Genomic DNA, 15781 nt, shown 5'->3' on the forward strand with positions numbered 1-15781 from the left:
CCGGATAGTGCGTTTTCTGGTCGTGGGAGTTCTCTGCCAACAACTGCACTCCCAGTATCAGGAATACCGCTCTCAGCCAGTCAGCTCTACAGTGTTTCGACGCCAGGCCCCGTTCCCACGTTTGACGCTCTGTCCGGGATCACCACTGCGGGACACGGTGATCCTTCAAGAGGCAGAGACGCTCCTCGTGAACGGCAACGTCACGCTGGACCAGTTCTATAACATCAGCACGCTGCAGATGCTGGAAAGCGGCTCTTCTGGTCCTAACTGGCACAACCGGATGCGCATGGAAAGTGGAGTACCCGCGGAGGGAACCGTGCCAGGTACCAGTCGGCTTGGCACCTGGGGCGCGCGCTACTACCTTACGGTGTCGCTCTTCGGACGCAAGGTCCATCCGATGCGTTGCCTTACCTTTGAGGCAAGCGAGTATCTACGGGCGCGCGGCGAGAATTCTCTCGAGCTGGAGCTGGTGTTGGCAACCACGCCGGTCTTTACGGAGAGCAAGGGAACCGCATATCGACTATTCGTGCATGGAAACGAAGAACCGAACGTTGGCGATCTGGTGGCTCAGGAAATTGGCCCGCATGTACCAAAAACTCTTGTGCAGGAGCTCGGCGCCGGCCAAACCGCAGCAATGCGAGTGACCGCCCGTCTGTTCAGCCTCATCAACTTGCGGCGCCGGCCTTGTGGGGAGGAGCCCGGCTACTCGGAGACTCAGTGTCTGAAAGAGTGTCTGTGGCGTCGTCTGGCGGCCAACATCTCCTGCCGGTTGCCGCACATGGTCGGTGCTGGGGTGTACCTGCCCGACATGAGCGGACCACTCAACCACCTGCCTCTCTGTGCGCGGCCCGTGCAGATGGAAACCGCCAGGTCGGGGAGACGCATCAGGTTTTGCAAACGCCCGTCAAACAAATGCGGAGGGCGGCGTTTGCGGCCCTGGTACAAGCCAGATGGATTAATAACACTGGAATCCAGCTCCGCCGGACCTGTGGAAAAATCCAGCTTTACTTTAAACATGACTGGAAGCCGTGACTTAGCGCCGAGCTACTCAATCGAAGCAAATACGACAGAACGCAAGTCCAAGCACTCGAACATAGCATCGAAAATCCGTCTCTTTAACCTATGCAGTTCTCCACCCAAGCTGGAAAAATTTGTTGAGAGCGAGCTTCTGACCGACATACGAGACTGCAACTGCCCACCCGCCTGTCATCAGACTCGTTATGACATGATGGAGGTCTCAGGTCACATCCCCGACGATCAGAGTCTGGTGGGGACCTGTGAGACGCGTCTCGTTCTGTCCATAGACCTGACCGCCTACGAACTCCGTGAGACCATCGCGTTCACGACTGCCACGCTGCTGGCTAACGTTGGAGGCCTGATCGGTGCACTGACAGGCATCTCCCTTTTCACGCTGACTGGAGCGGGCGAAACTTTTCTGCTTAGGCTCACCAAAAGATGGCGTTAGCGGTAAAGTAACAAGTCATCGGGCCGCACACGTGGCAAAAAATTGCCGGATGAGCAATCTGCGGGTCACGATGACCTCAACCTTCTGTAAGCATCAAGAAGTACCTAAAATATATGATGGTGCTTCAAAATAATTGGTAAATAACAATATACCTTCTTACACGGATTTTTCAGAAAATGAAAATAGCTTTTGGTCTATTGGAATTTCTCAATCAGTCGATTAGTTCTGCACCAGTAATGTCGTTAGCTGGCTATGAAATTTGCTAGGTAGAAACTAAGCAAAGATAAAAAGTCATAGATAATTTATAACAAACAAAATTCAGATGGTAGCGACGGTTCACGACTAGCGTTGCCATGTAAAAACCGCTCTTGATCGATGCTGTCAGGTCAGGATCGCTGAAAATGACGACGACGTGGGACCCCAACAGCATCGACTTGTTTATAGCAACCTGCCTTGTATTCGGCCGTTCTGGAGTACGCTTGGCGCTAACATGCCGGCTTCACAATGACTCGTGGCTAGCAAATTATGCAAACAACTCTTAATGGATGAGGTAGGCGGTCAAAAGACACTCTGAGGCAATGTGTTTGAATTCATTGGCAGTGTGTGACACGTCACCACGTCTAAAGGATATTAATCGCAGCCAAACAGGACACGTGGTGGCGGCGCATCGACATTGTGGCCTTCCCTTCGAAGGTAATTTAGCATATTAAGGTCGGTTGAATGCGGGCTGGAAAATGGTCCCATGACATAAATTGCTGTTGGCTGGCTTCAGAGGGGACATGCAGTTCGACCAGTCGTGTCTGTGGGTGTCAGACGCTCCTCATCGCCCAGTAAAACCACCGCCGCAACTAGCAAGCGGCCGAAGAAGACCTACCGCGTGTCATCACCAAGTCTGGACTCTGTGTTTCGTAATAGGATGCACTGAAGGAAGAAACGGCCATCAAATGAGAAACGGACGTGTCAACTTAATTGGAGGTTCAGAAGGAGAGGCCGACTTCGACAAACTGGCTGTGAGCTTCACGTATACCGCCAGTCCCAGACGAAACTGTCCTTGTCCAGTCAATGCGTAAATCCGTTACGATACCTTGCAATAATGCAAAACTCTAACGAACAACAACATGGTGTTCACCAAATCGCAGTCAAGCATTATTCACCGTCATGCTCAAATGATCCCAGTGATTCCACTGATACGAGGAAACGTCAGCCGACGCGGAGTTATCCGCGAGGTCCCCACATCACACCTAACGGTGTCCGTAGAGATGACCAGGGAGAGAGCGGAGGGTCAAGACAGGAACGTGGCGGCGGAGGCGGTGCCAAGTGTGGCAGAAGGCTGTTTACAGCAGGCGGTGGCGGTGCCAAGTGTGGCAGAAGGCTGTTTACAGCAGGCGGAGGCGGTGCCAAGTGTGGCAGAAGGCTGTTTACAGCAGGCGGGGGCGGTGCCAAGCGTGGCAGAAGGCTGTTTACAGCAGGCGGAGGCGGTGCCAAGTGTGGCAGAAGGCTGTTTACAGCAGCTGCTCCGCTGTTCGGCCGGACAGCGCGTTTCCTGGTGGTCGTGCTTCTCTGCCAACAACTGCACTCCCAGTATCAGGAATACCGCTCTCAGCCGGTCAGCTCTACAGTGTTTCGACGCCAGGCCCCGTTCCCACGTCTGACGCTCTGTCCGGGATCACCACTGCGGGACACAGTGATCCTTCACGAGGCAGAGACGCTCCTCGCCAACGGCAACGTCACGCTGGACCAGTTCTATAACATCAGCACAATGTTACTGCTGAACGGCGAAGCGTACAATAACTGGCCAAACTGGGTGCGCGTGGGAGGACCAGTGCCCTCAAAGGGCAACATAGCAAGTCGCAGCCGGCTCGGCAGCTGGGGCGCACGGTTCTACTTCATTTTGTCGCGGCTCGGAAACAAGGTCTACCCTATGCGATGTTTCACCTTGGAGCCAAGCGAGTATCTTCGGGCGCGCGGTAAGAGCCCTCTCCAGTTGGAAATGATTCTGGCAGCCGCGCCACCCTTCACGGAAAGCAAGGGTATCGCGTACCGACTGTTCGTGCATGGGGACGAAGAACCAAACGTCGGAGATCTGGCAGCCCAAGAGATGGGCCCGCAAGTGCCGCAAACACTTGTGCAGGAACTGGGTGTCGGCAGAGACTTATCACTGCGTCTGACCGCCCGACTGCTCAGCCTCATCAACCTGCGGCGTCGGCCCTGTCGCACAGACCCCGGCTACTCGGAGACTCAGTGTCTGAAAGAGTGTCTGTGGCGTCGTCTGGCGGCCAACATCTCCTGCCGACTGCCGCACATGGTCGGCGCCGGGGTGTACCTGCCCCACATGAGCGGACCGCTCGACCACCTGCCGCTCTGCGCGAGGCCCGTGCAGATGGAAACCGCCAGGTCGGGGAGCCCCATCAGGTTTTGTAAGCGGCAGGCCGTTGAATGCGGAAAGCGCTGTATCAAGTCATGGTACAAGCCAGGCGGTTCTCTGCCACTGGTAGAAAATAAGACATACCACCATAAATCGACCACGCTGAAAACAGTCTCAAAAATCCGTCTTTTTAACCTCTGCAGCTCTCCACCGAACCTGCAAACATTTCTCCAGAACGAACTCCTGACCAGCACGCGAGGTTGCGACTGCCCATCTGCCTGCCACCAGACCCTGTACGACATGCTGGCGTATACGGGTCACATCCAAGACGTGAACCAGACACGATCCTGTCAGACTCGCCTTGTCCTGTTCATAGCCGAAGAGCTTCGCGAGACGATCGCGTTCACGACTGCCACACTGCTGGCCAACATCGGAGGCCTGATAGGAGCACTGACGGGTGTCTCGCTCTTCACACTAACTGAAGCCGGAGAAAGTATGATATCAAGATTTACTCAGAGATGGCGTACGTGACGCACAGACAGGACATGGGGTCAGTTCTCTGAAAAATAACCCACATGGTACCGTATGACGAATCACATGGCTCCGGCTGGCCAAGCAAGTCTATTCCTCCATGTTTGACATGGATTCATACGAAGTCTCTGCTTTCTGAAATTTACAAGTTATCGCCAGCGCCTGGCGTCAGGTTACGTGCTGGTTCACATGGTCATATCAATATGTAATCCACCAGACGGTAAGGCAGGATACTGGCTCATTTCTCAGAGTGTCGACCGGTTGACGAAACCGCGGGCGAGATGCGAATTAAAAACACAACGCGGTGCATAATCCATTTCCATACATCCTGTAAATGCTTTTAGCAATCTAGGTGACTGCACGCAAAACTGCCATCATTTTACACCGGCAAATACTGGCCAAAACACGGCCAGGTTGTCAATCGTCGTCCCCTATTCTCAGGACCAGCCCCCCCCCCCCCGCATCCTTGACGAGTTACTACAATACCCTGCGTAAGTTGACAGTCGTTAGCCGGCGGAGGGCAGTTGAAAGCTCCAAAAAGCAACAACCATACTGCGCCCAGTGAAGACACCTATGTCTCTCACTGACTATGAGCTTCTTTGAACTCACATGCCGCATCATCCGTGTTATGACGTACTTGTGTTGGGGCGTGTCTAGGCATGTCAGTTGTCACTTCTATCTCAGTGTAGTTAATTGTGGGGCTCATCACATTACACATCCGATACCGCGGCGTCTGTTTATTCATCCCGGCAAAATCATGGATACAAACAACCTCCCTCACCAGAAGCCAACGTCACTTCACCTTTTTCACCGCTCCAATGTTCTTCCCGGTCTTCTTGGCGTACTTCTTTGTCGCTGACTTATCCGCTTTGGGCGACTTCGCCACATTTACCTTCTTTGCAGCCTTCTTCCCGCTACTAGCTAGACCGGATCCCTTCTTTGTCGCCTTCTGTGTAGGCTTCTTCGCCTTCGACGGCTTTTTGTTATTCCTCTGCTGTGTGTCCTGTTTGGCAGCAGCAGCATCAACTGCTGGTCCTGAGGCGTTCTGTTTCGCCTTCTGGACAGCAAGTTGGTCGAGGAACTGTGCCTCGCGAGCCGCCAGTTCCCGGTCCTCTTCGTCCGAAGAATTCTCTCCCTCGGAGTCCTCGTCGGCAGGAGGAACCTGCGCCGGGGAGGTGGTCTCTTCCTCAGGAGTCGCAGAGGGCTGGCCAGCCGGTACGGGCTTTGTCTTGCTCAGCTTGACTCGTTTATTTCCACGCTGTCCTCTAGTTTGCTGCTCCTCCACGTCCTCAACGTCCGACTCCTCCTCATCTGCGGATTTGGAGGAAGCTGAATAAAGACACAAGAGACGGCAAAGTGAACGGAACTTGCACAAGAACTTGTAACGTCAGCTGCTTCAATCACAACTAAGCTACTGGTCGTTGTCATTATTATAGATGTACGTACAGCAGCTATCAGGCTGAACGGTAGATGAAATGCAACCGCCCGAGTCACATGTTATGGTATGAACTATTGTAATGTTTTCACTGACAATACATTAATTCAATGGCAATCGTTTTTTTTTCTGTTTCGACCCCTGTATGACTAAATATAAAAAGGACGAAAAGCGTCATCGGTCTACATGCTTCTAACTAAACACTTCCCGGGGGAGGCGGCAGCATTTAAAATCCGATCGCAAGGCCAGAAATCATTACTTCATGATATGGAAGTTGGTAACAACATTTTAAATGTCATTATCCTTAGCGGTAAAGGTAGTTCTCGATTAATTACACATAACAAGTTCGAAGTGCTCTTGCCTACAATACAAAAAAGAACTACAAGAACATCAAAATCAAATTCCTTCATTGCACACCAAATCCGCACAACCTCATCTAAGACCAAAAGAAACAGCTACTCTTTACGTTCACTACCGTCTCCTTCACGCCCCATCCCCGTTCAGATACCGCCTCACCAAGCAGTACCTACTCCCAAGACCAGGTACAACCCTCTGCAAACTGCGTGGTAGGTATGTATTCTTTTTTCGACAAAAACGAGAATAATGCGAATACTATGCTATCGGTCATTCGCAAATCGTAACAGCAAGACGCGCGAGACTCCGCACCTTAGATTGGCATCATCACCGTATTCATTTTCCATCTAGTGCGGCAACAAAACCCAAAAGTTTATATTTGACCCTAAAACAAACTTATGCATTTTGTTGCCACACAAGGCGTATACTTTGTTTAGTGATCGACTCAGTCGAAGGAGTGGAGCATGGTGCATCTATTTGCAGTGAGTTCTGACCGACTGATAGCATAACCTGAGTTATTATCGGTTTTGTCGAGAAAAAAAAAAGAATACCTACCACGCAGTCTGCTGAGGGCTGTACCTTACAGTCTTCAACCATACTTATTCCCAACTCTCAACCCGTAAATAGATTCAACAGTCGTCTCTTCACTTTCCCACCGCTATGGAAGTGATGACCTCCTCCCCTGCCGTGTCCCCCACTCTCTCACCGTCGCTGAGGGGACGTTTCTGCAGCACCTCCACGTTGCCGAAGCGGTCGACAATGACCTCCGAGTCGGCACGTGCGGTGCTCAGCTCCCCGACCACCGGGGCGCGGTCACTGCCCGGCTGGCGCCGCGCAGCCGGTACCGGCACAGAGTTGGCCGGCACTGCGGGCCGATACAGAGGGCGTCAAGGACGGACAGGGGTTCCGGCGACATCCACTGAGAGCGTTAGTCAAGTAGGGTCCCTACTGACAGAATACATTTATACGTATGCAAGAATCCGAACGTTCCCCACGTCCTCATGGGTTGGTATTCTTCTGACAGCAAAAACGGGTGTCAGGGACGGGTAGTGGGGTCCGTAATAAGCATACTTTTGGCAGTAATAGCTAACTTTCCTGCTACATTCGTCATATAAGCAAATCTTTGACAATAAAAGTCAACTTTCCTGCTACCTTCGTCATACTCTTCTTCACCTAAGTCTTCAATTAAGTCTTCGCCTAAGTCACTAACGTCAGCTGCGGATCTGAGTCAGAAACACCGACCGAGGCATCTTCTCACCCCGGCTAGTAAGGTTATATTTCCTGCCCTTGGCCAACCACGCGATTTTGAGCCTTACCGTCGCTGACGAAGATGGGTATCGCCGGCGACTTTCCCAGCTTCAGGTGCAGACTGCGTATATTCCTCTGACCGCCGGGGAACTTGAGGCGGAGGATGGCGACGGCGGTCATCACGTTCTGGAGCAGCTCTTCCTCAGACTGACCACAGCGCCCCACCTACACACAGAGGAGGCCAGGACGGTTGTGATGACTAACTACAGAGATTAGTGAGAGGGCGGTGGCAGAAATTAGTGACTACGAACCATCCTACACCGAGAGGCGATCGGGAGGTACAGAAATTAGTGATTAGAGGAGGCCGGGGAGGGAGGAGTGATAGAAATTAGTGATAGAATTAGAAATTAGTAATTACGACCCGGCTAATCCGACAGACAACCCGGGCGGTACTGAGTAGTTGAGAGCGTGGTGGAGGACGCAATGAAAGGGACGGGAGGTACAAGGGGGGAGGGGTGACAGCTGGTACAGGCTGGTACAGGGGCGAGGCAGTAAAGGGACAGATAATAAAGGAGAGGGTGCATGATGGAGTAGCTAAGTCGTGGCTATACGGTTGTGTGGTACAGGGACTGGGTAGCAGGAATGGTAGAAATAGTTACAGGGTGGGGCAGAAAGATTTACCTGTTTGTTTTCAGTCCATAACTCAAAAAGTTATGAACAAATTTTGATAAAATTCTGCATGCAGCTTCCCAACTGACTCATGTATCAACATTAAGATCGTTTTTGCATTTTGTAAAATTTGTTGGTGAGCTATGGCGAAGATGACTAAGAGAGCCCAAATTGCGGCAATGAAGTAGGTTGGCCATAGCTCCTGAAGCGTTGACAAACAGCTCAGTGTTGCCGTAAAAACTGTTTGCAGTGTAATTAAATGACTTAAAAAGACAGGGTTAGTGTCGACGAATTCCATGCCAGGCAGAACAAGGGATATCTGCTTCAAAAAGCTGGTTAATATCGTGCGCAAGAAGGTGTTTCAAGTTTTAGGCGAAGCATGCGCAAACTGCCAAGGGAACTCGGTGCTTCGCCCAGAACCGCCAAGAGAATCATGAACGACGGCTTGGGCTTCATGTCATAAAGGGTGCAACATCGGCACCTAATTTCGCCGGCATCCAGGGAAAAGCGGCTACACACGACCCAAAAGACATTAGAGGAGATCAGGAGCACCGGTAACAAGGCATTCTTCTGGTCCAATGACAACATGCTCATGCTTGAGCCCCGCAGACACTTCCAAAGCGTCAGAATTTTGGCAGATGGTCCATCCAGCATTGATCCTGCTATTCGCACCATTTTTCGTCGCCAGAAGCCTGCTGGTGTCTTGGTTTGGGCTGCCGTCGCATCCGACGGCTCAAAAGGAACCTTGATCTTCATCAAGGAGGCTGTGAAAGTTAATTTACAGGTTTAAGTCCATCTGCTGGAGGAACATGTTTTGCCTTAGGTCACTCAGTCGTTCCGAGACGGATACGTCTTCGTCCAGGACGGTGCCCCGCCGCAAACGGCCAACATCGCTCAACCGTGATGGAAGACCCACATGCCTGGGTTCTGGGACAAAGACATTCGGCCATCATCAAGTCCAGACCTGAACCCGATGGACTTCGCAATCTGGACCATCTTGTAGAGGAGGGTGTGTGCAGCGGCAGACAGCAGAATCGCCGCCCTGAAGCTGGCCTTCGAGACGGCACCGTCGAATCTTGGCGGGGACACCGTGCGGCGCTCGAGCCCCTCCGCAGAGGAACGTTTCGAGGCAGTGGTGAAGGACAAAGGTGACCATATTGAGTCATAATGCCGTTGCTGAGATGTGTACATGTTACTGCATATATGTGCCAGAAATCAATTTGATATCTTTGTTCAGGGCCGAAATATTTAAGAAAATCAAGAGGTAAATCTTTCTGCCCCAACCTGTAGATGTTGCCGAAGCGTCATTATTCTTTTCCTCAGGCTAATAAATATCTAAAAAGTTAATTGTTTTCAAAACCAGTGAACAAGGCTGATCAATAAAGCCGAAATATTTGGTTATAATATTTAGTTTTCCTCAGCGAAGCCCGTTTTGAAAACAATTAACTTTTTAGAAATAGTTAGGATAGGATAGGGTAGGGTCGTACCATGGTACACTTCTTACGGCAAAGTTTTCCCACTAATAAACATATGTGGCCCACACATTCCCGGCGCCCACTCGGCATAGATGGCGTGACGAGCGGCTGACTACAATCTCACAGTCTTTTCAATCAGTGTAGGCTCAACATCTCCATTCTATACAAACTATTCCCTTGCTCTCACCTGTACAGAGCTGCAATCTCCGCTGTTGTGGATGTGCAGATAGGCAGCGCCCAGCACAGAGTCGATCTCTTTCACCAGATCTTTTGCCTCCATGTTCACAGACAACGGCTGTCTGTTAAAGCCGAGAGAGGAGAGCACTTGTCATGAGGTGTCGCTCAGTGAAGCTGCGTGCCGAAGGTTAGGTGGAGAACAAACATGTGACACTGCCAAGAGAGGTTCCGTGCCTAGGGATCAAAATCAAATACATGACATCGATGTCAGGTAGCTTGCAAGCTGAGGGTGATCAGACCAGAAAAACGTGATAGGCGTTTATGGGATCACACAACACGTAAAATTGCTCACTGAAGCTTGTCATCAAGGCAGTAGCATAAACGCATTTAAAACTTATAAAAAAACGGACCCAGTTATTACACGATAAAGCGGCTGGTACCTAGATAGCGCCACCTGGAGGCAGCTGGTACAAACGCTCCATGGTGTCCAGCAGAACAAGCACACACAGTTCAGCATCACATGACCATTTACACAAAGTGCCACCCGCAGACATGCTTTTTCATGGCATTAAAATATACCCATTTGTGTGAAGTGGCCAACTCACTTTTTCTTTGTGATGAAGTGTTTTCCGAGAAGCGTGGGCAGCAGTCGCGTGACGCGTACGTCCGATAGGAAAACGTCGTACGAGTCGCAGAGCTTACGACGGGCCTCGTACATGTTATACTCGGCCTTCAGCTGTCGGAGAGGTATCACCTGAGAACGGGAGTCGGGAAGGCGGCAGTCAGATGGATGGTCAGGTCAGATAAGGGGAGGACAAGTCAGCTGGTCAGGGAGGCAGAGCAGCTGGTTCTTGGCAGGTAGAGGGGTCAATCCAGCCGGCAGGCTACTTCAGTTTGGCCAAATCGGTTAAATCGGTATCAGACTATCAGTGATATCAGCAGGCTGGCGGGGTCAAGTAACCACAGGTTGGAAGGTAAGCTCAGCTTGCCATGTGTAGAATATGAAAAAAGCTATACAAATCTGAAGATTTCTGTCAGTCGCATTTACACAGTGACCTCATCCTAACTAGGCACCGAAACCACACCCCGTCACTCGCAAATGCCATAAAAAACACGAACTGTACCTCCTCTCATTACCCAGTGGCATACCTCAGTGACCCCTCCCTCTCTTTCTTCCCCCATCACCTCTGTAATACGAGTGACGCCGGCCTCATCCAGCACATCTTTCCAGTGTCGGACAGACTTCTCGTGGTCCACGCGGATTCCCCTCTTCAGGTCCTTGACGAAAAGACACACATCTGCTGTGTCGGTGAAGGGCGCTGGTAGTGGCCTGGAACGGGTCAGTGGGGGTGGGGGAGGTCAAGTAGCTAGCACAGGCCTGCAGGGAGGTGGGAAAATGGTGTCAAGGGGCTGACACTGCTCAGTCGACTTGGGGGGGGGGGGGGGGCTGTAATTTGCCAATGCCTTTTGCGATGTGCACCTGCAAGCAGCTGCACTGTCAGGTGTTCCACTCCCAACTCATCTTACCACTATTGCTGTGGCGCTCAGATCCCCACCAATTTCACTAACACTGTCTTTGATGAACCTTCCAGGCGGTGTGGAAGGAGGGGCATTTGAGAGAAATTTGAAATCGATACCTCTTTTATTGCCAAGTTATAGCGAAAAAAAAACTGTTCAAAATTGATGACGTCAAATTTTCAAACTCAATTTATAGCGATTCTAGACTACATAGCGTAAAACAAAGACCACCCTTAGACTCGCCGTGACGAGCTCCATCGAATCAATACCCATTTTATGCAAAACTATCAACTTTGAAATTTGACCTTTTTTGACCTAACGTTTTTTTATTATAAATTCAACTCGAATGTTTGAATAGACGGAGCCCACGCTAAGCAGAGCTTGTTGCGTAGACCCCGACCCCTACCGTCCCAGCGTGCAATTCCGGGTATCGGGAGAATTTAGATGCCAAAGTTTAACGTGCCCTTCAAAGCCGGACACGGCCTGTCCCACTCAACTGACTTCAACTGGCTGCGGCTGCTCCCACCAACCACAGACCATCCCCGTCAGGAGTCTCAAATATCGAGCGCCGGAACGTCTCGAACCCGGGCCCTCACTACCGGGAGTCCAATGCTCTACCAAACCAACTGAGCTACGAGACAGGCTACCGGCTACGGGACATTGACCTGACCTCCACCAGAAAGTGACCCAAATCATACCAAATGGTCTTATAACTAGCACCATTGAGCTGTAAATGAAAAATTGGCCATAAAACATGCATCTCACAACCCTAGCAAAGTTGGGTTCAAAAGCTGACCCTTGGTGACCTGACCTGTTATTATCAGTGACCTCCAATAGCAACATATGTACTAGCCTACTATAGTCTGTTTTTCGTATCTTCTACCTTCACTCAAAGACGGTAAACTCTCTAATCACGTGCTCCAGCGAACATCTAATTAAATCAACACCGGTGCAAAGTCAATTTTTATCTCGAACGCAAGATCGAACGTCTGTCCCCTTGGTCCCCTTGGCCTATCCCGTTAATCAAAATGCGATGTTCTTTGTCAAGTGAAATGCAGTTGCATAAAAAACGTTACATCATATTTTAATTCTGGCAAAATTATCCCTTTCTAATTTCATTATGTTTTCAAACAACAGAAGGGCAATGGCCTTGGTCTCAGACAAGACAAAATGATCGTAACGTTTTCTTTCAACGTTTCAAAGCAAAAGAAATGTGGGTTAGGTGACTGAAATAAGGCGGTGAAGAAGGTGCACAACCAACGAATATCGCCAGAATAAAGAACTTACTTCCTTGGATACCAGAAAGAAAAGTGTTGAAGGCGCGGAGAAACACCGTCGGTGGTGGCACAGCTCAACTCCGTCATGCTTTCAGCGCAATATAATACGAAAAATGCATACGTGGGTGTTATTGTTGTTATTACCTGCATTTGTGTATCATAATATAAGCCCTAAGGCGTTGGTGATTGCCAGCGGTCACTCAAAAGGTCATGTTAGATGATAAAGATCACCAGCAGCTTTCGACAATACCTAATAGCTGCTAGAACTAAAGATGTTTCGACGGCGCTGTAGTTCAATCGGTTGACAAGGTTTGGTAAGATTTGTCCAAACATGTTGAGCTCGGGAGTTTTTTTTAAATTAATGACCTTCAGCGGCCTTCACTATTGACCTCAGTAAAATGCGGTATATACCTACTATATACGTATACTGCTGAAAGTAATTGTTGAGAGCTATCGATTCTTGCCCGTGTCTTCGCACCTTTCTTACTTTTCGGGATGATCGCGTGAGGCAGATAGGAAAATAATAAGATGAAGCAAATCTGCCTGGGGACCCCCCAAGCGGGCGTGGGCTAAGATAATTTTGTTATTCGTCGGTGTAAAAGTTATCGCAACGTAAATAAAGCAAAACATAAATTAAGCATTTGAAAAAATATAGGTAACACATTTAGTTTCTTTTACCCCATGACAAGGAAGTGCTAGCTTTAAACTATTCTTTAAATGTTCTCAGCAAAACGTCCTTGAGTATAGGTCGGTAGTCGGTACCAATAAACCGTGGTAACGATAATACAAGCGATACTCTAGCTTAAAGGTTTCTTTTCCGATTTGAACTGCGCAGCGAAGGCGAACTCCAACACGAGCAACAAACTCCTGCAATGAGTGGTGGGCCATGCGGCAAAGATTTGAAAACTATACCCTAAAAACGTGCTGGAGGAACAAAGCATCTTTGAGTGAAGGTAGAAGATACGAAAAACAGACTATAGGCAACTTACGCCGTATCACCGATTTTTGACAAAATGTGTTTTACTCGAATCGGATGTTGTAGCGCATTCCATAGAAGACCCCCCTGAATGGCAAAACATTTTATTTTTGGCCTGACCTGTGACGTCATCGGTGACCCCAAGATCAATGAAATTGGAGTTCCCTCAACAAATTTGACAGGGCTATCAAACGCCGTTTGAATTTTACAGATCTGTCCAGTAGTTTCGAAGATACGCGGGGGGAGCAAAAAAAAATGCTTCCCACCATGCGGAAGGTGGCCGGGAGGCCTACCGCCTGCCGGGTTAAGACTGACCAGTGATGCATGTATGTGGGTCATTTCGGAACATGCTGGGGCTTGTGGGTTCAAGCATGCCTGAATGAGTGTGCATGTGTATTATGCATCTGAGTCTGACATCTCCATCATATCATTTTTATCCATTGTCCATTGTTAACTCAAACCCAAGAATAGTCAAATGGTATGGTCTGGATTAGTTTCAGTCTTTCAGTGTGTACAGCACAAGGACTTAAACATGTCAGCAGTATACAATATAGGTAATACAATCATCATAAAGGGAAAGCTACTGACTTACTACCAGAGGGGTGTTCACGGGCACCGCACACTGCTGCGTGCGGTGCGTCCAGCAGGTGAGGGGGTAGGGGATAGGTAGGCGGTTCTGACGTCATGGCTGCGTGCGGTGGAAGGTCCGCTGTGGCCCGTCCCAACCGGCCACAGCGATCGATGTGTGTGGTGACGGAAGGCTGACGTAGGGACGCAGTGGGAGGAGCTTCGCGGCTGTGTGCGGTCCGACTGCACAAAGGGCCCGTGAAAAGCCCTCAGGCTGAAAAGCACCTACCTAATAAATTAAACAAACAAATATGACACTCACAGTTTGATCGTCTGTTTGACTCGTCCTGGTGCCACCTTGATTGCTGAAATCTGCAGCATGACCTTCATGTCCTCATGGTTAAGAAGTTCCTCTTTCTTCAGCTTTTTCTTACACAGAAGCAGTGCTTTAATGCCCGCTTTCACCTGGCAAATAGGGAACAAGGATAGGCAGTAGTTTGGGGCTACTCCTATACCCCTTGTTAGACAAATATTTGAGTCATCAAAAACAGTGACTGAACACACCCTGGCCAATGTGGGATGGTGCAGACTTGTCAACCTGAAAAGCTTTGGTGCGGAAAGTTGACTCCGCTGCCATGCTTCAGTTAGGGTACAGACGACCTTGGCATCAAATTAAAGTTAGGCAGGCATTAAATCGGGGATAAGAAAACGCAGGAGGTATAGCTACTTCACATAAGATCACTCAAGCTAATACAAATCTTTAAGAACTCCTCTAACGTGATGGCAATAGCTCACCTGTTCCTCCATATTGCTGTTGCCCATCGTCGAACAAAATTATAAACGTTCTTGAAATCCTCTTTCAGGAACCAATGATAAGGTGGTCTATTGCTGAAATAGTGCCTAAAATTTACAAATACAGACGATACCCACAACACAAGTCAAATCAAAATGCAACACAAATGCTATCAAAAACACGTGTACAGCATGCGACTTTCCTGTGTTCATGTGCGCCTGCTTATCCCGCTCCTGTTGATGATGCACCAAATCCAGCATGTGTCAAAATATTGCGTGAGCAGAAAAAGTACTTGAGTAGAATTGTGAACACGACATTACGACATAGTGATTGTAAATGGTGCGCTGTTTTTGGCTCAACATAGGAAAGAAACTGCAACTAAATGTTTTTATTATCGATTCGTTGGTATAAGTAGGTGATTGTTATTTATGTTTCACAGCAATAAGCCAAAGCAAGGTAAAAAATGTGTCAATTGTACACTTAATATTTCTTCGTTTTAATGATCTCGCATGCAAGGCAAATTACTTTGTGGTATATGACAATGTATAAGATTGACGATAACGAAATAAATGTCAGCACCGCGTGGGCCCCTGACCTTGCATGAAATTTTGAAGTCTTCCGAGTTCCTTGTGGCCTAATGGATTGGGCGTTCGTCTCGTGCCTAACCCAGTGGCAGCGACTCGCGAGGTCGCGGCTGGAGGATCTAACGTCATTTGGCTCTCGTTTCTACATATTCAGCCAGCTGGCAACATAGACGGCGGAACGGGGAGGACACCTGGACACCGTGCCCCCTTTGATTTTGGCATTGAACATTAGCCCTATTGGCGTTGCATGGAAAGAAATGGGACCAAAAGTCGGCAGTGTTGTCGTGCTGCGCTGTGGGTAGCGCGTGGCTGGACGGACGGTCTGTGACAATCTATTGATCTGTGGC

At 49.5% G+C, this 15781-nt stretch overlaps 1 protein-coding gene across 1 annotated transcript; it reads right to left on the reverse strand.

The window, feature by feature from the left end:
- Window positions 1-5083: 5083 nt before the first annotated feature.
- On the reverse strand, window positions 5084-15412 carry LOC122372856 (ribosomal L1 domain-containing protein 1-like). The gene is made up of 8 exons (XM_043350502.1): window positions 14853-15412; window positions 14380-14522; window positions 10905-11049; window positions 10325-10473; window positions 9730-9841; window positions 7467-7623; window positions 6857-7015; window positions 5084-5672 (listed from the first exon to the last, which is right to left on the reverse strand). The coding sequence occupies exons 1-8, from the start codon at window positions 14877-14879 to the stop codon at window positions 5155-5157; spliced, it is 1410 nt and encodes a 469-aa protein (XP_043206437.1). The 5' UTR covers window positions 14880-15412; the 3' UTR covers window positions 5084-5154.
- Window positions 15413-15781: the final 369 nt, after the last annotated feature.

This window comes from Amphibalanus amphitrite, unplaced genomic scaffold (genome assembly GCF_019059575.1).
Source record: "Amphibalanus amphitrite isolate SeventyFive unplaced genomic scaffold, NRLGWU_Aamphi_draft 001409F_arrow, whole genome shotgun sequence".
NCBI lineage: Eukaryota > Metazoa > Arthropoda > Thecostraca > Balanomorpha > Balanidae > Amphibalanus > Amphibalanus amphitrite.